At 58.2% G+C, this 18,740-nt stretch overlaps 1 protein-coding gene across 1 annotated transcript in view; it reads left to right on the top strand.

The window, feature by feature from the left end:
* HSPG2 (heparan sulfate proteoglycan 2) overlaps positions 1 to 18,740 on the top strand; it is a 97,654-nt gene that overhangs the window by 77,708 nt on the left and 1,206 nt on the right. The window contains exons 62-97 of the mRNA XM_054720579.1: positions 179 to 317; positions 877 to 1,028; positions 1,226 to 1,373; positions 2,421 to 2,572; positions 2,944 to 3,085; positions 3,402 to 3,553; positions 3,931 to 4,075; positions 4,186 to 4,326; positions 4,633 to 4,767; positions 5,029 to 5,210; positions 5,693 to 5,888; positions 6,129 to 6,308; positions 6,609 to 6,869; positions 7,910 to 8,114; positions 8,654 to 8,751; positions 9,418 to 9,684; positions 10,331 to 10,440; positions 10,637 to 10,784; positions 10,864 to 10,980; positions 11,355 to 11,372; positions 11,632 to 11,743; positions 12,431 to 12,575; positions 12,661 to 12,760; positions 12,892 to 13,001; positions 13,122 to 13,230; positions 13,765 to 13,863; positions 14,262 to 14,483; positions 14,758 to 15,002; positions 15,359 to 15,530; positions 15,625 to 15,747; positions 15,839 to 15,895; positions 17,585 to 17,660; positions 17,748 to 17,826; positions 17,937 to 18,007; positions 18,198 to 18,281; positions 18,602 to 18,705. Coding sequence (XP_054576554.1) covers positions 179 to 317; positions 877 to 1,028; positions 1,226 to 1,373; positions 2,421 to 2,572; positions 2,944 to 3,085; positions 3,402 to 3,553; positions 3,931 to 4,075; positions 4,186 to 4,326; positions 4,633 to 4,767; positions 5,029 to 5,210; positions 5,693 to 5,888; positions 6,129 to 6,308; positions 6,609 to 6,869; positions 7,910 to 8,114; positions 8,654 to 8,751; positions 9,418 to 9,684; positions 10,331 to 10,440; positions 10,637 to 10,784; positions 10,864 to 10,980; positions 11,355 to 11,372; positions 11,632 to 11,743; positions 12,431 to 12,575; positions 12,661 to 12,760; positions 12,892 to 13,001; positions 13,122 to 13,230; positions 13,765 to 13,863; positions 14,262 to 14,483; positions 14,758 to 15,002; positions 15,359 to 15,530; positions 15,625 to 15,747; positions 15,839 to 15,895; positions 17,585 to 17,660; positions 17,748 to 17,826; positions 17,937 to 18,007; positions 18,198 to 18,281; positions 18,602 to 18,705 — 4,996 coding nt within the window. The remainder of the gene's footprint in view (positions 1 to 178; positions 318 to 876; positions 1,029 to 1,225; positions 1,374 to 2,420; positions 2,573 to 2,943; positions 3,086 to 3,401; positions 3,554 to 3,930; positions 4,076 to 4,185; positions 4,327 to 4,632; positions 4,768 to 5,028; positions 5,211 to 5,692; positions 5,889 to 6,128; positions 6,309 to 6,608; positions 6,870 to 7,909; positions 8,115 to 8,653; positions 8,752 to 9,417; positions 9,685 to 10,330; positions 10,441 to 10,636; positions 10,785 to 10,863; positions 10,981 to 11,354; positions 11,373 to 11,631; positions 11,744 to 12,430; positions 12,576 to 12,660; positions 12,761 to 12,891; positions 13,002 to 13,121; positions 13,231 to 13,764; positions 13,864 to 14,261; positions 14,484 to 14,757; positions 15,003 to 15,358; positions 15,531 to 15,624; positions 15,748 to 15,838; positions 15,896 to 17,584; positions 17,661 to 17,747; positions 17,827 to 17,936; positions 18,008 to 18,197; positions 18,282 to 18,601; positions 18,706 to 18,740) is intronic.

The raw sequence follows: 18,740 nt of genomic DNA, 5'->3' as shown, positions 1-18,740 counted from the left end.
TTTGCCAGAGCTCAAGGTCTCCAGCCTTCCGGGTTCCTTGTCCACACCTCTCTGCTAGGGAAGACAATGGGCGGTTTCCCACAGGTAGCCTCAGAGGTCTGACGAGGGAGGCCTGGCCCAGCCGTGACCCCTGGGCCCTTCCACTTCCTCTCTCCCTCCTTCCCCATCTACCCTCCAGGCCCACGGCTCCCACCTGCGGCTGAATCAGATGTCCGTGGCCGACTCGGGAGAGTACGTGTGCCGGGCGAACAACAACATCGATGCCCGGGAGGCTTCCATCATGGTCTCAGTCTCCCCCAATGCTGGCAACCCCTCCGGTGAGTCTGATGAAGACCCTGGAAGGAACCAGGAGACACAGGTTACAGGGCCCTGGGGAGGACAGGCTCTGCAGAAAGACGCCTGGGTTTGAATCCGGTCTATATTAAGTAGGGACTTGAGTGAGTTATTCTCTTCCCCCAGCCTCAGTTTCTTCCTCAGTGGGCATTTTGCTCATGCCAGCCTCATAGAGCCGTCTGAAACAATGCTGCCAGCCACATGTGGCAGTTAAATTCTTTTTGAAAATTTCAAATTCCTAGCCTACATTTCAAGAGCTTGGTGGCCACATGAGTATAGCTAGTAGCCACTGTATTGGGCAGTGCAGGTAACAGAACATTTCTGTCATCGAAGAAAGTTTATGAATTTTGTGAGGGCTTAAATGAGTTAACATCCAGAAAGTGCTTAGAGCAGTGCCCAGCACACTGTAAGTGCTTAGTAAGTGTTGACTATGTCATTATTACCTTGGGGGTGGGAGCTTCTATGGCTGAGGTGTCTATCAACCCAGCTGTTCCCCAGCCTGACTATGCCCAAAGCCCCGACTTGGTGTTTCTGTGTCCCCAGCCCCTGCTGGTGCCGTGCCCATCAGAATTGAGTCATCATCTTCACACGTGGCCGAAGGGCAGACCCTGGATCTGAACTGTGTGGTCCCTGGGCAGGCCCACGCCCAGGTCACGTGGCACAAGCGTGGGGGCAGCCTCCCAGCTCACCACCAGGTACGGGAGTTTGGGGGCAGGAAATGGTGGGAGGGCTGCTGGGTGTGGAGGCCCTGGATCAGGGTCTGCTCCCTAAGCTCTGCCCAGCAAGGAGGCCTGGGAGACCCTGTGGGATGCAGTCGCCTCCCTGACCCCATCCTTCAAGGGTTCCGACTGCCATGTCTGCTCCTCTGTCTCCCTGTCCTGTCCCTGCTCAGGCTCACGGCTCGCGGCTGCGGATGTACCAGTTGTCCCCCGCTGACTCGGGCGAGTACATGTGCCGCGTGGTGAGCAGCTCTGGCTCCCTGGAGGCCTCGATCATGGTCACCGTTGAGGCCTCTGGCTCTAGTGCCGTTCCTGTCCCTGGTAAGAGTCCCTACAGTGGTGCCAGGAGGCTAGAAAAGGGGGAGGGGGAACCAGCAGGCAGATGTCAAGTGGGGTGCAGCTTTAGGGCCCTGGAGCAGAGACTTTGGAGCCTGGCATATGTGGGCCTGGGTCCCAGCTCCTCTGTCTACACCCTGAGATGTTACACAGTCCTCTCTGCGTTTCACTTTCCTCATCTGTAAAGTGGGGACAGTCGAGCTCTTTCCCTAAAGACTGGCAGTGCACCTGTAGGGAACGCAGGGGGCACGTGAGGGTGATTTGAGGTGGCACCCTAATAGACGTCTTCTATGTTAATAGTGGTCTATTAGGGGGAACACACAACACATCAAACCTGTCATGATTTCATGGAAATTATTGCCTGTCACAGGGCTAAGTATAAAAGGTGTTTGTTTTTTTTTAAATGAATCCATCCAAAGGAAAATGTAAAGTAATTAATAGCACAGGGAACACATGGCTGTGGCAGACATCATGATAACAGTACATGAATTGCTGAGTGATAAACACGATATAGCATAAGTAATGTTATATTTACACATATTAGCTTATTTCATCCTTACAGTAATGCTTGGAGGTAGGTATGCTTGCTCTCTCCATTTTATGGATGGGGAAACTGAGACACAGAAGTGAAGTACCTTTCCTAAGGTCACAGAACTCCTGGCGGAGCTGGGTTTTGAACCCAGGCAATCTGGCCACAGAGTCTGAGTTCTTAGCCACGCACGACTCGTGTTTAGGAAACATCAGTGATTTGTGTGGAGGTGCCTGGCCCTGAGCCCTGAGCCCTGGCTGTCAGTGAAGCACAGGAGGAGATGGTGGGACCAGTGTCTGGGGCGGGGCTGGGAAAATGAGGCACCTCTACCCACTAGACTAGCCCAGCTGCTCCCGGCCTCGGGAGAATGGGGAAGGGGGAATCGAAGCCACCTCCCTATGGTCTCTGGTCTGAACATCTGCGAAACGGGGGCTGGGACTGGGGGCACGGGGGGTTGGCGGAGGGGAGGTGTCCCAGTTCACTGACCTCTACTTGTGCCCCAGCCCCAGGCAGAGTCCCACCCATTCGAATCGAAACCTCCTCCTCCCACGTGGCTGAAGGGCAGACCCTGGATCTGAAATGTGTGGTGCCTGGGCAGCCCCACGCCCAGGTCACCTGGCACAGGCGAGGGAACAGCCTTCCCGCCGGGCACCAGGTAAGGGAGCTGGAGAAAGCAGGATGCGGGCACTCCCCACCCCACCCCCTGCTCAGGCAATCCTGCCGGAATCCAGCCCCAAGGTCACTGGGTGTCAGGAGGTCAAGAACCCTGCGGGCCACTCCTGGCCCCCCAGCACCTTGATGGGAATTAAAAGAGGGCAGCTCTTACTCCTCCTCCCAGAAAAAATGTCATAATAAACACACTCTACAATGTCTGCTGTCAAAGGGGGTTGCCTTTGGCAGGATGCAGCCTGTATTACTGCGTATGGCAGTCCTGGGGTACAGGTTCCAGAGGACTTGGATGTCTGAAGGCCTTTCTTGGCCACTGGCCCCCAGTTCACTCCCCACTCTCACCCCAACCTTGGCCAGGTCCACGGCCCCCTGCTGAGGCTGAACCAGGTGTCCCCAGCTGACTCTGGCGAGTACTCCTGTCAAGTGACCAGTGGCTCAGACATCCTGGGAACTTCTGTCCAGGTCACAATTCAGGCCTCCAGCCCAGACCCCATTCCTGGTGAGTGATGGGAGCAGTGGGTGGTGCTGGGGCACTGGCTGGTAGGGGGCCCTTTCTGGCCTTGCTCCTCCCTCGTCTCCCAGCAGGGCTCTGGCTCTGGGCTCCATGGAGGTCCTCCAGCTGCTCCCCAACCACCGGGTCTAACGCTGAGTCTCGCCATGGCATCTTGGCCCCCGGGGAATGGACACCCTCTTAGGTCAATGGCCCGCAGCCATGGCAGTCACTGTGCCTCCAGGAGGACCAGTTGGCATTCACTTTAGGTCCCTGCCTTCACCCCGGGAGCTTTGCCTTTCTCACCCACCCATTGTGCCCACAGCCCCAGGACTGGCCCAGCCCATCTACATCGAGGCCTCCTCCTCCCATGTGGCTGAAGGACAGACCCTGGACCTGAACTGTGTGGTTCCCGGGCAGGCCCACGCCCAGGTCACATGGTACAAGCGTGGGGGCAGCCTGCCCGCCCAGCACCAGGTATAGGGACCAGGATGGGGTGGTTCCAGGCAGGCAGGGTTTGACCTGCAGTTGCCTTCTACACCCAAACCTCATGCAAACCCTGGCCAGTGTGGGGGTCCCAGGAGAGAAAATACTTTTGGGGGGAAGAGTTCATCAGCCTGGGCGTCGAGACACCCAGTTTTTTCCTGGCTCTTCTGCTGAGCTGTTTCCCGAGCCAGTTTCCTCCTCTGTAAAGTGGGGGGTTGGACATGGAGGACTCGGTGAATGAAGTTCATCTGTTATCAGCTGGAGGCCTGAGACCAAGGGAGAGCTCGCGGGCACGGGCACAGCCAGGCCTGGGGACTTGCCCCGTCCAAGTCTTTGGCCTGATGGCTGCCCCATCCTCGCTCCGACAGACCCATGGCTCCCAGCTACGGCTTCACAACATCTCCCCAGCCGATTCCGGCGAGTACGTTTGCCGCATAGTTGGCGGTGCAGGCCCTGAGCAGGAGGCCTCCTTCACGGTCACTGTCACACCCAAAGCCGCGGGCTCCTCCTACCGTGAGTGTGGCAGATGCCGTGGCAGGGGAAAGGGGGGAGATGAGCTGAGGCAGCGGGGTTGAGCCAACCCCGCCCTGCTGAGCCCAGCCCTCCGTGCCCCCACCCCCCAGGCCTTAATAGCCCTGTCATCTCCATCGACCCGCCCAGCAGCACCGTGCAGCAGGGCCAGGATGCCAGCTTCAAGTGCCTCATTCATGACGGGGCAGCCCCCATCAGCATTGAGTGGAAGTTTCGTAACCAAGAGCTGGAGGGTGAGCTGGGTGGGGTGGGTGGGGCTGGAGGCAGGTATCAATGTATAGTGATCACCACTGTGGGTGGGCAGAGGCTGAGGATGGCACCAAACTCACTGTGTGGCCCTGGGTAAGTCCCTTCCCTTCTGGGGCCTCCGGACTGGACCCAGGAAGTCTGCAAGGACTCTCTCATTTGCCATCTGTGACCCTGTGAGCTGGACACCCAGGCTGGAGGTGTCAGGGGCGTGGGGCAGAGGTACACCTACTGAAAGCACCCACGCATGGGACACCCTCACTGACCATACCCTCCCCAATGCCAACCCACAGACAACGTCCATATCAGCCCCAACGGCTCCATCATCACCATTGTGGGCACCCGGCCCAGCAACCATGGTGCCTACCGCTGCGTGGCCTCCAATGCCTATGGCGTGGCCCAGAGCGTCGTGAACCTCAGTGTACATGGTGAGGGGCGTCAACCCCATGGGCTCTACCTTCCTGTTTCCAGACCCTGCCACCCCGCCCCCCCGATCTCAAGCTCAGAGCCTCCAGGTTTAAATCCTGCCTCTGCCACTGCTTCCCTCTCGGGCATCCTACCTCTCTGAACCTCAGTTTCCACATTGTGCAGTGGGGACACAAGTACCCACATGGTAGTTCCTGAGAAGGGGTGGTGACAGTGTGACCGACGGAGCCTGCACGTGTATCACCTGTTATTCCTCTGGGCAGGACCGCCTACGGTGTCTGTGCTCCCCGAGGGCCCTGTGCGGGTGAAAGTGGGGAAGGCCGTCACCCTGGAATGTGTCAGTGCCGGGGAGCCCCGCTCTTCTGCTCGCTGGACTCGGGTCGGCACCCCCACCAACTTGGAGCAGCAGATGTTTGGGTTCGTGGACAGCCACACGATGCTGCAGGTGAGGCGTGGCTTCCTCTGGCCAGAGGCCCAGGCTGTTTTATCTCTGGGTCTGAGGCCCAGTCAGGGCCCATCCTTGAGCAAATGCTTCGAGTAAAGAACGTTGGATGGGCAGTTGGGTGACGAATGGATGGAGAGAGAAAGGGAGGAATGGGATAGGTGGATAGTGGGTAGATTGGAAGACGGGTGGGAAGGAAAAAGGAAGGCCAAAGGAAGGAAGGAAGGAAGGCGGAAGGGAGGGAGGGAGAGGGTTGGATGGGTGGGGAGGTGGGTGGGTATATGGATGAATAGGTGGGCGGTTTGATGGGTGAATGGATAGATGGACCAATAGGATGCCTTGAGTGTTAGCTCTCAAGCAGCCAGTCAAATAGGAAAGCTAAAAACAAAAGGGGAGAGGAAAGAGGTAAAGCCAAGGCAGAGTGCGGGCGGGTGCCACGATCCTCTCTCGGTGCGCACATGACCGGCCTCCTTGCTTTCTTCCAGATTTCATCAGCTAAACCATCAGATGCGGGTACCTATGTATGCCTAGCTCAGAATGCACTGGGCACAGCACAGAAGCGGGTGGAGGTGATAGTGGACACGGGCGACGTGACCCCAGGGGCCCCACAGGTCCAGGTTGAAGAAGTTGAGTTGACTGTGGAAGCTGGACACACGGCCACCCTGCGCTGCTCAGCCACAGGTGTGGATGGGGGCCGGCACACGGGGCAGGCAGAGCAGTGGTGCCTGGGGCTTGAATTTTAGACACAAGAAATCTGAAGATGGTGTCATGCTGCTGCATCTCCTAGTGATGGTTGAGGTGCCCATTTAGTGCCTCCCATGAAGGGGCAAGACCACCTAGGTCTTTTCCTCACCATCCCTACTCCCAGCTGGACCCTGAGGTAGTCCGGTGACCTCTGCTACCTTCTACTCTGCTTCACAGGCAGCCCCAAGCCCACCATCCACTGGTCTAAGCTGCGCTCCCCACTGCCCTGGCAGCACAAGCTGGAAGGTGACACACTGATCATCCCCCGGGTAGCCCAGCAGGACTCGGGCCAGTACATCTGCAACGCCACCAGCCCTGCCGGCCATGCGGAGGCCACCATCCTCCTGCATGTGGAGAGTAAGGCACTCATCGGCCCTCCTAGGGCCACTGTCTGTACTGCATGCAGGTCTGAGCCCCCCCACCCCCTCCTCCCACCAGGCTACACCCTGGACAGAACCCCCTCCGGAAGGTTCCATGCACCTCAGACCCCAGAGCCTCCTCTCGCCTAAAGCCCACGTTCCCTCCTGGGACCTTTGGTTCCCTTATCCCCAGTCCTTGAGGCTCACCATTCAGTTTCCTTGGTTCTTTGGCAAGTCTCCTGTCCCATCCTGACCTCTGTTCTTCCCCTCTCCCCACCTCTACGTCCCCTTCCCCCAGGCCCACCGTACGCCACCACGGTCCCGGAGCACACTTCGGTGAGAGCCGGGGAGGCGCTGCAGCTCCAGTGCCTGGCTCATGGGACGCCCCCACTCACCTTCCAGTGGAGCCGCGTGGGTGGTAGCCTCCCTGGGAGGGTGACGGCCAGGAACGAGATGCTACACTTTGAGTCTGTGGCCCCCGAGGACTCGGGCCGCTACCGCTGTCAGGTCACCAACAAGGTGGGCTCGGCGGAGGCCTTCACCCTGGTACTCGTTCAAGGTGAGCAGCCGAGCTCAGGCTGGGCAGAACGGGTCAGCTTTCCTCCAGGCCCTTTACTTACCCAGCAACTGGCACCGCGGGACCCCCACTTAGGACACTAGGACCTCCCTCCATCACCCCACCTGGAAATCCCTCCTTTTCCCGTTCTCTACAACTTGAAGACCCCATCACTGAGTTCTCAGCACCTCCAGCTCTCACGGCTGCGTCCCTCCACTGGCATTGACCTCGCACTGCCAAGGGCTGTCTACATAAGTCCTCCAGACTTCACCTACCAGGCTGGGGACGCTCAGGCCGGGGCTTGGGCTCAGTCACTTCAGCAGCCCCGGGCTTGTCCACCACAGGACCCAGAGCAGGCCCCGTAAATGCTGGCATTGCTGACCATGCATGTGTGACAGGGCAGCGCCCACCCCTGGCGTGCCCAGGGTTCCCGTGGATCTCCAAAGAATCCAATCTCCGGGGTCTCCTCCATCCATCACACAAGGCCAAGCAAGTGCTGTTGGGCCCCAAATTCTAGAAGTGGGAAAGCATGTAGCCCGTTGGTCAAGAGCCTGGGCTGCAGCGAGCCTGGGTTCAGTGGGCAGCGCGGTCACTTGATAGTGGTAAGACCTGGCCAAGTTGTCTCATACCCCAGTTTCTTTGTCTGGAAAGTAGAACAATGCTAACACATAGGCTGACTAAGAGAGAGAGACATACTAGGACAGAGAGCCGGTGGCACACAGTAGGCACTTAGTAAATGGTGATAATATGTATCTGCACCTCCCCTGCCATCTATCCCATCGGAGGACCCATGCCTTCACCATGACCATGATCCTCTTAGGATAGACAAGAGCTTGTGGAAGCACACAGCCCAGTGCCTCACAGGCTCTTATGTGTGCTGATTGGGTGACTGCATGAGCGAGCAAATGAAAGGTCTTTTTTCCTCAGGTCAGAGAAGCTACCGGGAGAAGAATATTCCCTCAATTTTAGGATGGGACTCCCTGGGTCCTGGGGAGGCATCAGGGGTCACACACATACACACACCCTCGTGCATGTCCCCACAGGCGCCTCCGGCTCTCTCCCTGCCACCCCCGTCCCAGGAGGATCCACACCCACCGTTCAGGTCACGCCTGAGCAGGAGACCAAGAGCATAGGGGCCAGCGTGGAGTTCCATTGTGCCGTGCCCAACGACCAAGACACCCAGCTCCGCTGGGTCAAGCAAGGAGGTCAGCTGCCTCCTGGCCACAGTGTGCAGGATGGGGTGCTCCGGTGAGTGGGGACGGGAGCAGGACTGACCTTGGGCACCCCGGCCCCAGGTGTACAGTGGGGCTGTTAGAATGCCTGCCTTCTTGGGGCTCCACATGAAACAATGTCCTTGGGCAAGTCACTTCACCTCTCTGACCTCAGTGTTAACTGTGCAGTGGGTTATGAGATCAAAATGAAATGATCTAAAGCACTTGACACCGTGCTTAGCATATGGAAAGTCTTTAGTAAAGAGTGGCCCATATCCGTATTATCTCTTTTAGGAAAGAGAACAGGCTCTGTGGCCGGATATAGACACATGATCCAGATTGCAGCTCTGCGAATTGATAACTTTTATCTTGAGCTCTAAACCATAAGGTGTTAGTCCAAAATGAGTGCGGTGACAGCACCCTGCTGCCCCCCTGCCTACCTCGCATGGTTTCTGGGGAACTAGAAGTGGCACCGTGTGCTGATCTCTGGTGGCTTTGAACTCCCATGCAATTGCAAAGCATTTCTCATCAATTGTTTTTTATTCACTGTTGACTTACTATTTTTTTTCTTTACAGAATCCAAAACTTGGACCAGAGCTGCCAAGGGACATATGTTTGCCAGGCTTATGGGCCATGGGGACAGGCCCAGGCCAGTGCCCAGCTAGTTGTCCAAGGTAAGATGGTGGCGTCAGGCCTCTGCCCAGAGCAGGGGACAGAGATGAGGAACAAAGGGACCGTGTCCCCCAGGAAGCCCCTTAAATGTTATGAATGAAGAGAACAATCGATTGTATTTTGCTTGTGTCTGGCATAGACTAAGAGGGTTGACAAATATTGCAAGGGAAGAAGGAAGAAGGGAGATGGGTGGAGTGAGTGGGTGCTCAGACAAACCAATGAAGAATGACATTGGATACACAAGTGAGTAAAGGAATAAACAAAAGAGCAAATAGTGAGTGTGTTAATGAGTGACTGCTTCAAAAAGTGAATGAAGGCCCTAGTCGGTTTGGCTCAGTGGCTAGAGTGTCAGCCTGCAGAGTCGACTGAAGGGTCCCAGGTTCGATTCCGGTCAAGGGCACGTACCTTGGTTGCGGGCACATCCCCAGAGGGGGGTGTGCAGGAGGCAGCTGATCGATGTTTCTCTCTCATCGATGTTTCTAACTCTCTATCCCTCACCCTTCCTCTCTGTAAAAAAATCAATTAAAAAAATATATATATATATTTTTTTAAAAAGTGAATGAAGAAGTGAATGAATGCCTAAGGCTCCAGTGCTCACCTTTCCCCGCACCCTCAGGCCAGGCCTGCAGCAGGTTGGCCTCATGCTGCCTTTGCCTTCTCCTCCCCAGCCCTGCCCTCGGTGCTCATCAACATCCGGACTTCCGTGCACACCGTGGTGGTCGGCCATGCTGTGGAGTTCGAGTGCCTGGCCATGGGTGACCCCAAGCCTCAAGTGACATGGAGCAAAGTTGGAGGACGCCTGCGGCCTGGCATCATGCAGAGTGGAGGCATCGTCAGGATTGCCCGCGTAGAGTTGGCCGATGCTGGACAGTACCGCTGCACCGCTACCAACGCCGCAGGCACCACCCAGTCCCACGTGCTGCTGCTCGTGCAAGGTGAGGGCCCGCGGGGACCTCTGCGGGGGTTGTGAAGTGTGGCAGGGGTTTCTCATGCTGCCACCTCCTGCCTTGCCTGCTCTACTCTTCTTTTCCACTCTCTTGGGAAGTTTCAATTTTGTGTATTTAAGAGGCAGGTTTCATAAGAGTGGTGGCAGCAGGGGACCAGGCTGGGACTTGCAGGAAAAGGCTACCCCCAGGGGCATCAAAGGAAAATGGATATGTAGTCCTTACCTACGGGAGCAATGAAGGAGACCTGCAGCCCAGTCTGAGGGCTGAGACCTGTAAACACCAAACAGACCTAACAGAGAATAAAATAAGGGCAGTGGATGCAGAGCAGACACAAATCTGTGCTTTCTTCAAAGGCAATTCCTTTTCACCCCAAACCCTATGCCCTGCCCCCTAACTTCCTGACCCACACTGCCCTAGTACCTACCCCTTCTCAGGTCCCCAAAGGACTGCACCATTTTCTGGCCAGGTGTGTTGAAGAATCTTGGGCTGTGGAGTCAAATGGACCTGTTCCTGGGCCCTGCCTCTGCCCAGTTCCACCTGTGCAACCAGGAATGAACACGTCAGGGCTTAGGCTCGGCTCACAAACAATGGCTGTCATCCCGTTCATGGCCTCTGTCTCCTTCCTCCCTCTTAGCCTTGCCCCAGATCTCAACACCCCCAGAGGTCCGTGTGCCTGCTGGTTCTGCAGCCGCCTTCCCCTGCATGGCCTCTGGCTACCCTACTCCTGAGATCACCTGGAGCAAGGTAAAGGCCTGGCAGGGGACCAGTGGGCATGCCTGAGGGTCAGCGACCACGTCTTCACCATCTCAGTGCCCCTAGGATCTGGCCCAGGCTTGGCGCAGAGTGCTCAGGGTTTGAGGATGGGCCCGACAGACACGGGTGACAGGCCCTATGGGGGTGCAGGCTCTGGCCAGGGTCCAAAGTGTGGGTGTGTTTGCAGCTGGATGGGAACCTGCCACCTGGCAGCCGCGTGGAGAACAACATGCTGCTGCTGCCCTCAGTTCGACCCCAGGACGCAGGCACCTACGTCTGCACGGCCACTAACCGCCAGGGCAAGGTCAAAGCCTTCGCCGACCTGCAGGTACCAGGTAAGACCGCACCCCGGGACAGCAGTGCCCTGCCCACTGCCTGGTGGGCGTCGTCTCTAACTCCGCTCTCTGCCAACAGAGCGGGTGGTGCCCTACTTCACGCAGACCCCCCACTCCTTCCTGCCACTGCCCACCATCAAGGATGCCTACAGAAAGTTTGAGATCAAGATCACCTTCCGGCCTGACTCGGCTGATGGTAGGCAGGAGAGAAGCTGATTTGGGGGGGCCTGCTGTAACTGCCATCATGTTATGAGCCCTGGTAGCCCCCAGTCCTCCTCACCTCCCTCAGCCCTCCCCTGTCCTGGAGTCCCCAGGCCTGCCGGGCCTCCCCTCGGGGACCTCTCTCACGCCTCCTCTCTTCTCCATCCTCACCTCCATGACATCTCTCATCTAAGTCTCCCCATGGTCCCTCTGCCATCCGTGCATCGACACCCAGCCCTCCTGTCCCGCCTTCCTATTCTTATCTCTGCTCCGTCTTCCCTCCTCCTCCCATCTCTCACCCTTTCCTCCTCTCTTCTCTCTCATCTGTCTCCTCCCACCTCTTGCGGGTCTCTGACTTTCACTGTCCAGGCCTCCTCCTCTACTCAGGTGAGTTCTGCCTCCATCACCTCGTTCAGTGTGAGTGAAGCCAGTTCAGTGTCTGTCTAGGAGCCGTCAGCAAGGCCTTCTGTTAGGGCACATCCTGAGGTAGTGGGGAGGCTCTGGCTGTGTGGCGTGTCCCAGGGGTGGGACAGCTGTTAGAGTGGAGGGCTCGCAAGTGTGGGTGGTTCATTCTTGGGCTGGGCACACAGGGAGCCCATAACTGGCTGGGAGGCTCTTACACACCTGCACCCCTCCCCCACCCCAGGGATGCTGCTGTACAACGGGCAGAAGCGGATTCCAGGCAGCCGCACCAACTTGGCCAACAGGCTGCCCGACTTTATCTCCTTCGGCCTCGTGGGTGGGAGGCCCGAGTTCCGGTGAGACCCTCCCCCTCCCCATTTACAGGGGGCGGGGGGCCAGGGACCAGACTGCAGGGCTTTAGTCAGACACACACCCCCTGGGCTGAGTTACACATGGAGGTTCTGGAGGAAGGAGATGCGGCCATTACCCTCGGTGACCACCGACCTGCTGCAGTGGGCACAGCACGCCCCCAGGTGGAGGAGGAAGCAGCCTGACACACAGAAATACTCGGTGATGCTAAGTGCATCCTTAGGGGTTGGGACTGCCGCAGTCCAGGATTCATTCATTCATGCAACAGTTACTTGTTGAACACCTGCTATGTGCCAGGCACTTGTGGGAACGTATATTCTAGTTGGGGAAGACTAGCCGTAAACAAAGATGGGAAGAAACAAGGTGATCTCAGAGGAGCAGTGAGGCCAGGTGCTAGGCTGCAGGGCCTCAGGACCAGGGCAGTTAGAACCCCGGGGGCTACTCTGGATCCGTCCCCAGGGCAGGAGTGTAGGGGAAGAGAAGCGCTAGGGAAGGCACAGGGATGGGGCAAGCTGGGAGTGGGTAATGGGGTGGGCGACAAGGCAGGGACAGGAACTGGAGCAGGACTGCGGGCGATGGTGATGTCACCTTTGTCCAGGCTGGGTCCCCTGCCCAGCCCTTCTTACGAACCCGACATCCTCCCTCTCTTGCCCTGGCCCTGCCCCATGGAGTAGGTTTGACGCAGGCTCTGGCATGGCCACCATCCGCCACCCCACACCGCTGGTGCTGGGCCAGTTCCATACCGTGACCCTGCTGCGCAGCCTCACCCAGGGCTCCCTGATTGTAGGCAGCCTGGCCCCAGTCAACGGGACCTCCCAGGTGAGACCCAACCCATCCCCGTACTCCCAGCCCCGGCCCCACTCCACCCAGCCTGCTTGCCATTCCTGACCTTTCCACTCCCCAGGGCAAGTTCCAGGGCCTGGACCTGAATGAGGAGCTCTACCTGGGCGGCTACCCTGACTATGGCGCCATCCCCAAAGCGGGGCTGAGCAGCGGCTTCATAGGTGAGCTCCCTCCCCATCTCCAGCCCTGCCCAGGCCTTTCCAACGCCCTCGGAGCCTGGGAGGGCCCTGCGAAGTGTGGTTGGGATGAGCACCCCCACCTTTGCTCATCCACCTGCCCCCCGCCCCCCCAGGCTGTGTCCGGGAGCTACAAATCCAGGGTGAGGAGATCGTCTTCCACGACCTCAACCTCACAGCACATGGCATCTCCCACTGCCCCACCTGTCGGGACCAGCCTTGCCAGGTAACCCCACACCTCACATGCCATCTGGCTGCCCCTGGCCACTGCCCTCAGCTGTGGCAGAGACCTGTGGGGAGCGGGAGAGCCAGTATTCTTGGCCTGATGTTTTGGGGTGCCTTACAGAACGGGGGCTGGTGCCAGGACTCGGAGAGCAGCAGCTACCTGTGCATCTGCCCAGCTGGCTTCACCGGGAGCCGCTGTGAGCACTCCCAGGCCCTGCACTGCCACCCAGGTGCGGACCCACCCCTCCTGATCACTGTCACCCTGGAGCACTTGTCTGTGCCCCTTCACATCCACCTGCACCCCAGCTGCTACATGTACTTACCACACGCTCTCACTCTTACCCCAGTACTTACCACTCCTCCTAGATACTGACCTCTGTCACTGCCACCTAATACTCTGCCTCCCATCTCTGCTACCCGAGTACCTACCCCCATTACTGATGCCTAGTGCTCACCTCTCTCCCATCCGTGCAACCCAGGTAATTACCACCTTCCCATCCATTACCAAGGCACTCGCCCCATTAGCTGCCCCCATACTATTGTCCGGGTACGGTCTTTTCAAGAACACCACAGACAAACTGTCCTCATTCACTTCCCGCCATGCTGTCCCGCTGCCCAGCCTCCTCTGGCCCTTGCTCTAATCCATTCCCCTTCCTTAGTCTGGCCAAGCCCTAGAGAGCCGAGGCCCCTGGGATGCAATGGGTAGGGCTTTGGCATCAGGACTGTACCCTCAATGTCCTTCTCGTGGCCTGTGTGTCCCCCAGAGGCCTGTGGGCCCGACGCTACCTGTGTAAACAGGCCCGATGGCCGAGGCTACAACTGCCGCTGTCACCTGGGCCGCTCCGGGCCCAGGTGTGAGGAAGGTGAGTAGAGCCCAGCCTGAGACCCCCCACCCAGGGGTCCCAGGAAGGATCGGGGAGGCTGGGCAGGGGCCCTCTGAGGCCATGATGGGCCCTAGAATGGTAAAATGATGCCGGAGCCAGAGGGCCTCAAAGTCACCTGGCCAAGCTTCTGCCCAGTCCCACTCCCTTATGTGAGAGTCCCGCAGAGGGATGCCCATCTTATTAGGGATCCTTCCGGCCTGGTCTGCATGCCGGGTGGGCCAGGAGTTCCTGTGCAGCCACAGCTATTGCCCCACTGACTCCAGCCTCTGGGACTAGCGAGTGAGGTGGGCAGGGGTCCCAGAGTAAGGCTGAGTCATTGGACCCCTCCCGGGACTCTGGTGTCCCCACTGCCCCTGGCTGAGCTGTGGCTGCTGCAGGTGTGACCGTGACCACGCCCTCCATGTCGGGCACCGGCTCCTATCTGGTGCTGCCCGCCCTCACCAACACGCACCACGAGCTACGCCTGGACATTGAGTTCAAGCCGCTGGCACCCAACGGGATCCTGCTGTTCAGCGGGGGCAAGCGCGAGCCTGTGGAGGACTTCGTGTCCCTGGCGATGGCTGGTGGCCACCTGGAGTTCCGCTACGAGTTGGGGTCAGGTGAGCACTGGCCACCAAGTGCAGCTGGGCTCTAGGTGCCAAGCTCTGTGCCCCTGGGGCTGCCTGTGCCCTGAGGAGGCTCAGAGGAATGAGTCCAGAAGTCAGACCCATTGGAGTTCCCTGCTCCTTCACATTCCTTCTGTGCGTGTGACTTCAAGTCCCTCGACCTCTCAGGTTCCTGTGGAGCACCCGGAGGCTGGCGGGAGTTCCCTGGCCCTGTGTGGGGTGGGCAGGGCAGGGGGCCATCCGTGTAGCCCTCCCGCATTCTCCCTAGGGCTGGCTGTTCTGAGGAGCACAGAGCCACTGGCCCTGGGCCGCTGGCACCGTGTGTCTGCCGAGCGCCTCAACAAGGACGGCAGCCTGCGGGTGGACGGTGGACGCCCTGTGCTGCGCTCCTCCCCGGGCAAGAGCCAGGGCCTCAACCTGCACACCCTCCTCTACCTCGGTGGTGTGGAGCCCTCGGTGCAGCTGTCCCCGGCCATCAACATGAGCACTCCCTTCCATGGCTGCCTGGGTGAGGTGAGGAGCAGCTTCCAGAGGACAAGGAGGGGAGGGGTGAAAACCAGACTCCCCCACCTGCAGCTAGCTGAAGGCCCTTGGGAGCAGAAACTTCACCTGTGAGCCTCAGTTTCCTCCTCTGTAAAATGGGGTAATTAAACCTAATTTAAAGGGTTGTACTGAGGATTGACTGTACTGATGGATGTTGGTGGCACACAGTAGGTGCTCCTGTCTCTCCCTTCCCTACCCTACAGTCCCCTGTTACCACTCAAGTTCCAGCTTGGGTTCCCAGCTACCTCTACTGCATTCTCTCTGCTGGTATGCCAGTGCCCCACCTCCTGTGTGGCCTGAGTCCTTCAGTGTCCCCATGCCCACAGGTGTCAGTGAATGGAAAGCGGCTAGACCTCACCTACAGCTTCCTGGGCAGCCGGGGCGTCGGGCAGTGCTATGACAGCTCCCCGTGTGAGCGCCAGCCGTGCCAGAACGGCGCCACGTGCTTTCCTGCTGGCGAGTTTGAGTTTCAGTGTCTGTGTCGAGATGGCTTCAAAGGTGTGTGAGCTTCCCAGGCCCTGGGAGAGGGAGGGGCGTGGGGTGGTCAGCAGCAACTCCGGCCCGTGCCACTCACCTCTGCCATGACCCGCAGGAGACCTCTGTGAGCATGAGGAGAACCCCTGCCAGCTCCGCGAGCCCTGTCTGCATGGGGGCACCTGCCAGGGCACCCATTGCCTCTGTCCCCCCGGCTTCTCTGGCCCACGCTGCCAACAAGGTAACTGCCCCAGCTTCTCTGCATCCTTTTTCGGAGCTCTGGGACTGGACAGCATCTGTGCCCACTGACTGGACCCTGCCTTTCTCCATAGGCTCTAGACATGGCACCGCGGAATCCGACTGGCATCTTGAAGGCAGTGGAGGCAACGGTACGTATTTTCCAGGGAAGCTGAGGGGACTTGTCTCCCAATTGGATTCAGGTCTCTCAGCTCCCTGTCCAGTTACCCCACACCTTTAATCCTGGCTCTAAACAGAACAGGTCCATGTGAGAGGCTCCCTGGGCACAAATAGAATAAAGAAGAGCAAAGGAAGCCACGCAGGGCTGGGTCCTACCATATTGAACATTCCCAGGCTCTGTGCTAACTGCTTTATAGGCATTATCTTCTTTATCACCACTAAGATAGTGGTGGTGTCGTGCATCAGAGCCTTTGAGTGAGTCACTTAAACTCTGTTTCCTCATGTGTACCATGGAGAGAAGTAACATCCTTCCACAAGGCTTTGGATAAAATATTGTGTGAGAGTAAAATTACTTAATGTCTTTAAAATGCTTAGAACAGCGCCTGGTACATGGTGGATATATAATGTTAGCTTTTATTAATATTACATGTAAGTCATGGGATTATTATAAGGATCCAGTTAAATGAAATTAGGTTTGCAGCTGGATGTGAAACTCCCTGCACAGTGATTGGCACATAGTAGGTGCTTGCTAAATGTTAGCTGTTCTCCTCATCATTTGGTGGAAGGTGGCCAAGTACACCCAACCCTTGCAGCTGCCGGCCCACAAGGGCCAGCGCTGGCCTGTGGGATGGGTCGAAGCAGGCAGGGCTGGGATGTTGGAGGTGCACACAGTATGGATGTTAGAGCCAAAGGTCCAGGTTGCCATCCAGACTTCCTACTTCCTGGGCAAGTGACTCACCCCTGAGCCTGGCTTCCCATCTGGGTGATGGAAGGATCACAAAGGTTCTGGATCTTTCAGGTGCCATGGGCTTAGGTGACCAACTGTCCCAGTTTCCTCAGGGCTGAGGGGTATCTTGAGCTGTGGGACTTTCAGAGCTAAAACCAGGACAAGGACTTAGCAACTAGGGATGGACCTCTTAACTGTTTAAAAAAAAAAAAAAATGCAGCCTGGCCGGGATGGCTCAGTGGTTGTGCGTCAACCTATGAACCAGGAGGTCACGGTTTTATTCCCAATCAGGGCGCGTGCCCGGGGTGGGGGTTCGATCCCCAGTAGGGCGTGTACAGGAGGCAGCTGGTCAGTGATTCTCTCCTATCATTGATGTTTCTATCTCTTTCTCTCTCCCCTCTCCCTTCCTCTCTGAATTCAATAAAAATGTATTAAAATCAACAAGAACAAAAATAGGAAACCAATTATACTGAAATAAGATGATCAAAATATTTTAAATTATCTCAATCGTAACCTATGTGCTTCTTCATCAACACATTGAATAACAAGATCCAGGGCTGGTCCTAACAGCTGACACAGTTCAGTGAGCGTAAGCAGGGTCCGGAGATACTGGCACCTCCTGCAGTTCCTAAAGGAAACCTGCTGGTGAGGAGGCCACGGTCCGCCTGCTGCCCCTTTCCTTGGTTGCCTCCGTACCGAACTAAAGAAATTGCTAAATGTCAGTGAGACCAGCGTGAACATAGAGCCCTCATGTTTTCTATCCAAGTTCACAGGCCCCTGGATTCTGTCCACGGCCCCCTGGGTCTCCAGGGCCTGCAGGTTCAGAGCCCCCTGGTCCTACGTGACGGGGTGGAGGTAGGGTCAGAGGACCCGATGCCAGGTGGACACTGCGAGCAGGGGAGCAGCTGTCTCCTATCCCCCTTTCCTCCCGCAGATGCCCCAGGACAGTACGGAGCCTATTTCGACGATGGAGGCTTCCTAGCCCTCCCCAGCTACGTCTTCCCCAGGAGGTGAGAGCCTGTGAGCCCGGGGAGGGGAGTGGGAACCTGGGACTTCTGTCCCCTCACCTATCCACCCTCCTTTCCCTCCCCCCCCAGCCTGCCCAGGGTGCCTGAGACCATCCAGCTGGAAGTCCGGACCAGCACAGCCAGCGGCCTCCTGCTCTGGCAGGGCATGGTGAGTGTGGGCGTCCAGCAGGCAGTGGGAAAGAAAAGGGCAGAGGCCACCCCGTCAGGGCCTCCGCTCTCCAGGCTGGGACCCCCAGACACCCTGTGCTTCCCTGGCAGGAGGCGGGGGAGGCCAGCCAAGGGAAGGACTTCATCAGTCTCGGGCTTCAGGATGGGCACCTTGTCTTCAGGTGGGTCCTCTCCCTTCCCTGGCTCTCCCCCTTGCTCCCCCCCCACCCCCACCCCCCTCCCGTAGCTTCCCGTCTGCTCAGCCCATGGCTCCTCCCACAAGGAGCTGCAGCTCCCAGTGTCCCACCCCCACCCTCCCACACCCCCTCCTGTCCTGCCCACCTCACCCTCCCTGGGCCTGTGTGACCGTAGCTACCAGCTGGGCAGCGGGGAGGCCCGCCTCGTCTCTGAGGACCCCATCAATGACGGCGAGTGGCATCGGGTGACGGCCCTGCGGTAAGGGAGCCCACCCGACACTAGGGAAGGGGCCCCACGACGCTTGGGGAGGCAGGCGGTGGGCTCTGGGAGACAACTCGAAGCACAGACTTCAGGGCAGGACAGAACTCCAGGGGGGGCGGGGGCGGGTAAGCACCTACGGGTGGGGGAAACCTGGGTGGGTGCTAGGAAGCTGGGGGGTGCAGATCTCTTATCTTGGCGGGGGGAAGGAAGGACTCCAGATGCAGACTTCTCGAGTGTGTGGAAATGGGAGGGGCCCTTAGGGTCAGGGAGCACGGAGGCCTGGTGGTGAAGGGTCTGACCCAGTCCCGCCCCCACAGAGAGGGCCGGAGGGGCTCCATCCAGGTGGACGGTGAGGAGCTGGTCAGCGGCCAGTCCCCAGGCCCGAATGTGGCCGTCAACACCAAGAGCAGCATCTACGTCGGTGAGTCCTGGGCCGGGGCCTCGGTGCAAGAAGGG

The sequence above is a fragment of the Eptesicus fuscus genome, chromosome 9, assembly GCF_027574615.1.
Source record: "Eptesicus fuscus isolate TK198812 chromosome 9, DD_ASM_mEF_20220401, whole genome shotgun sequence".
Taxonomy (NCBI): Eukaryota; Metazoa; Chordata; class Mammalia; order Chiroptera; family Vespertilionidae; genus Eptesicus; species Eptesicus fuscus.
The sequence above is the reverse complement of the archived record's forward strand: the minus strand, read 5'-3'. Positions and strand labels throughout refer to the sequence as shown.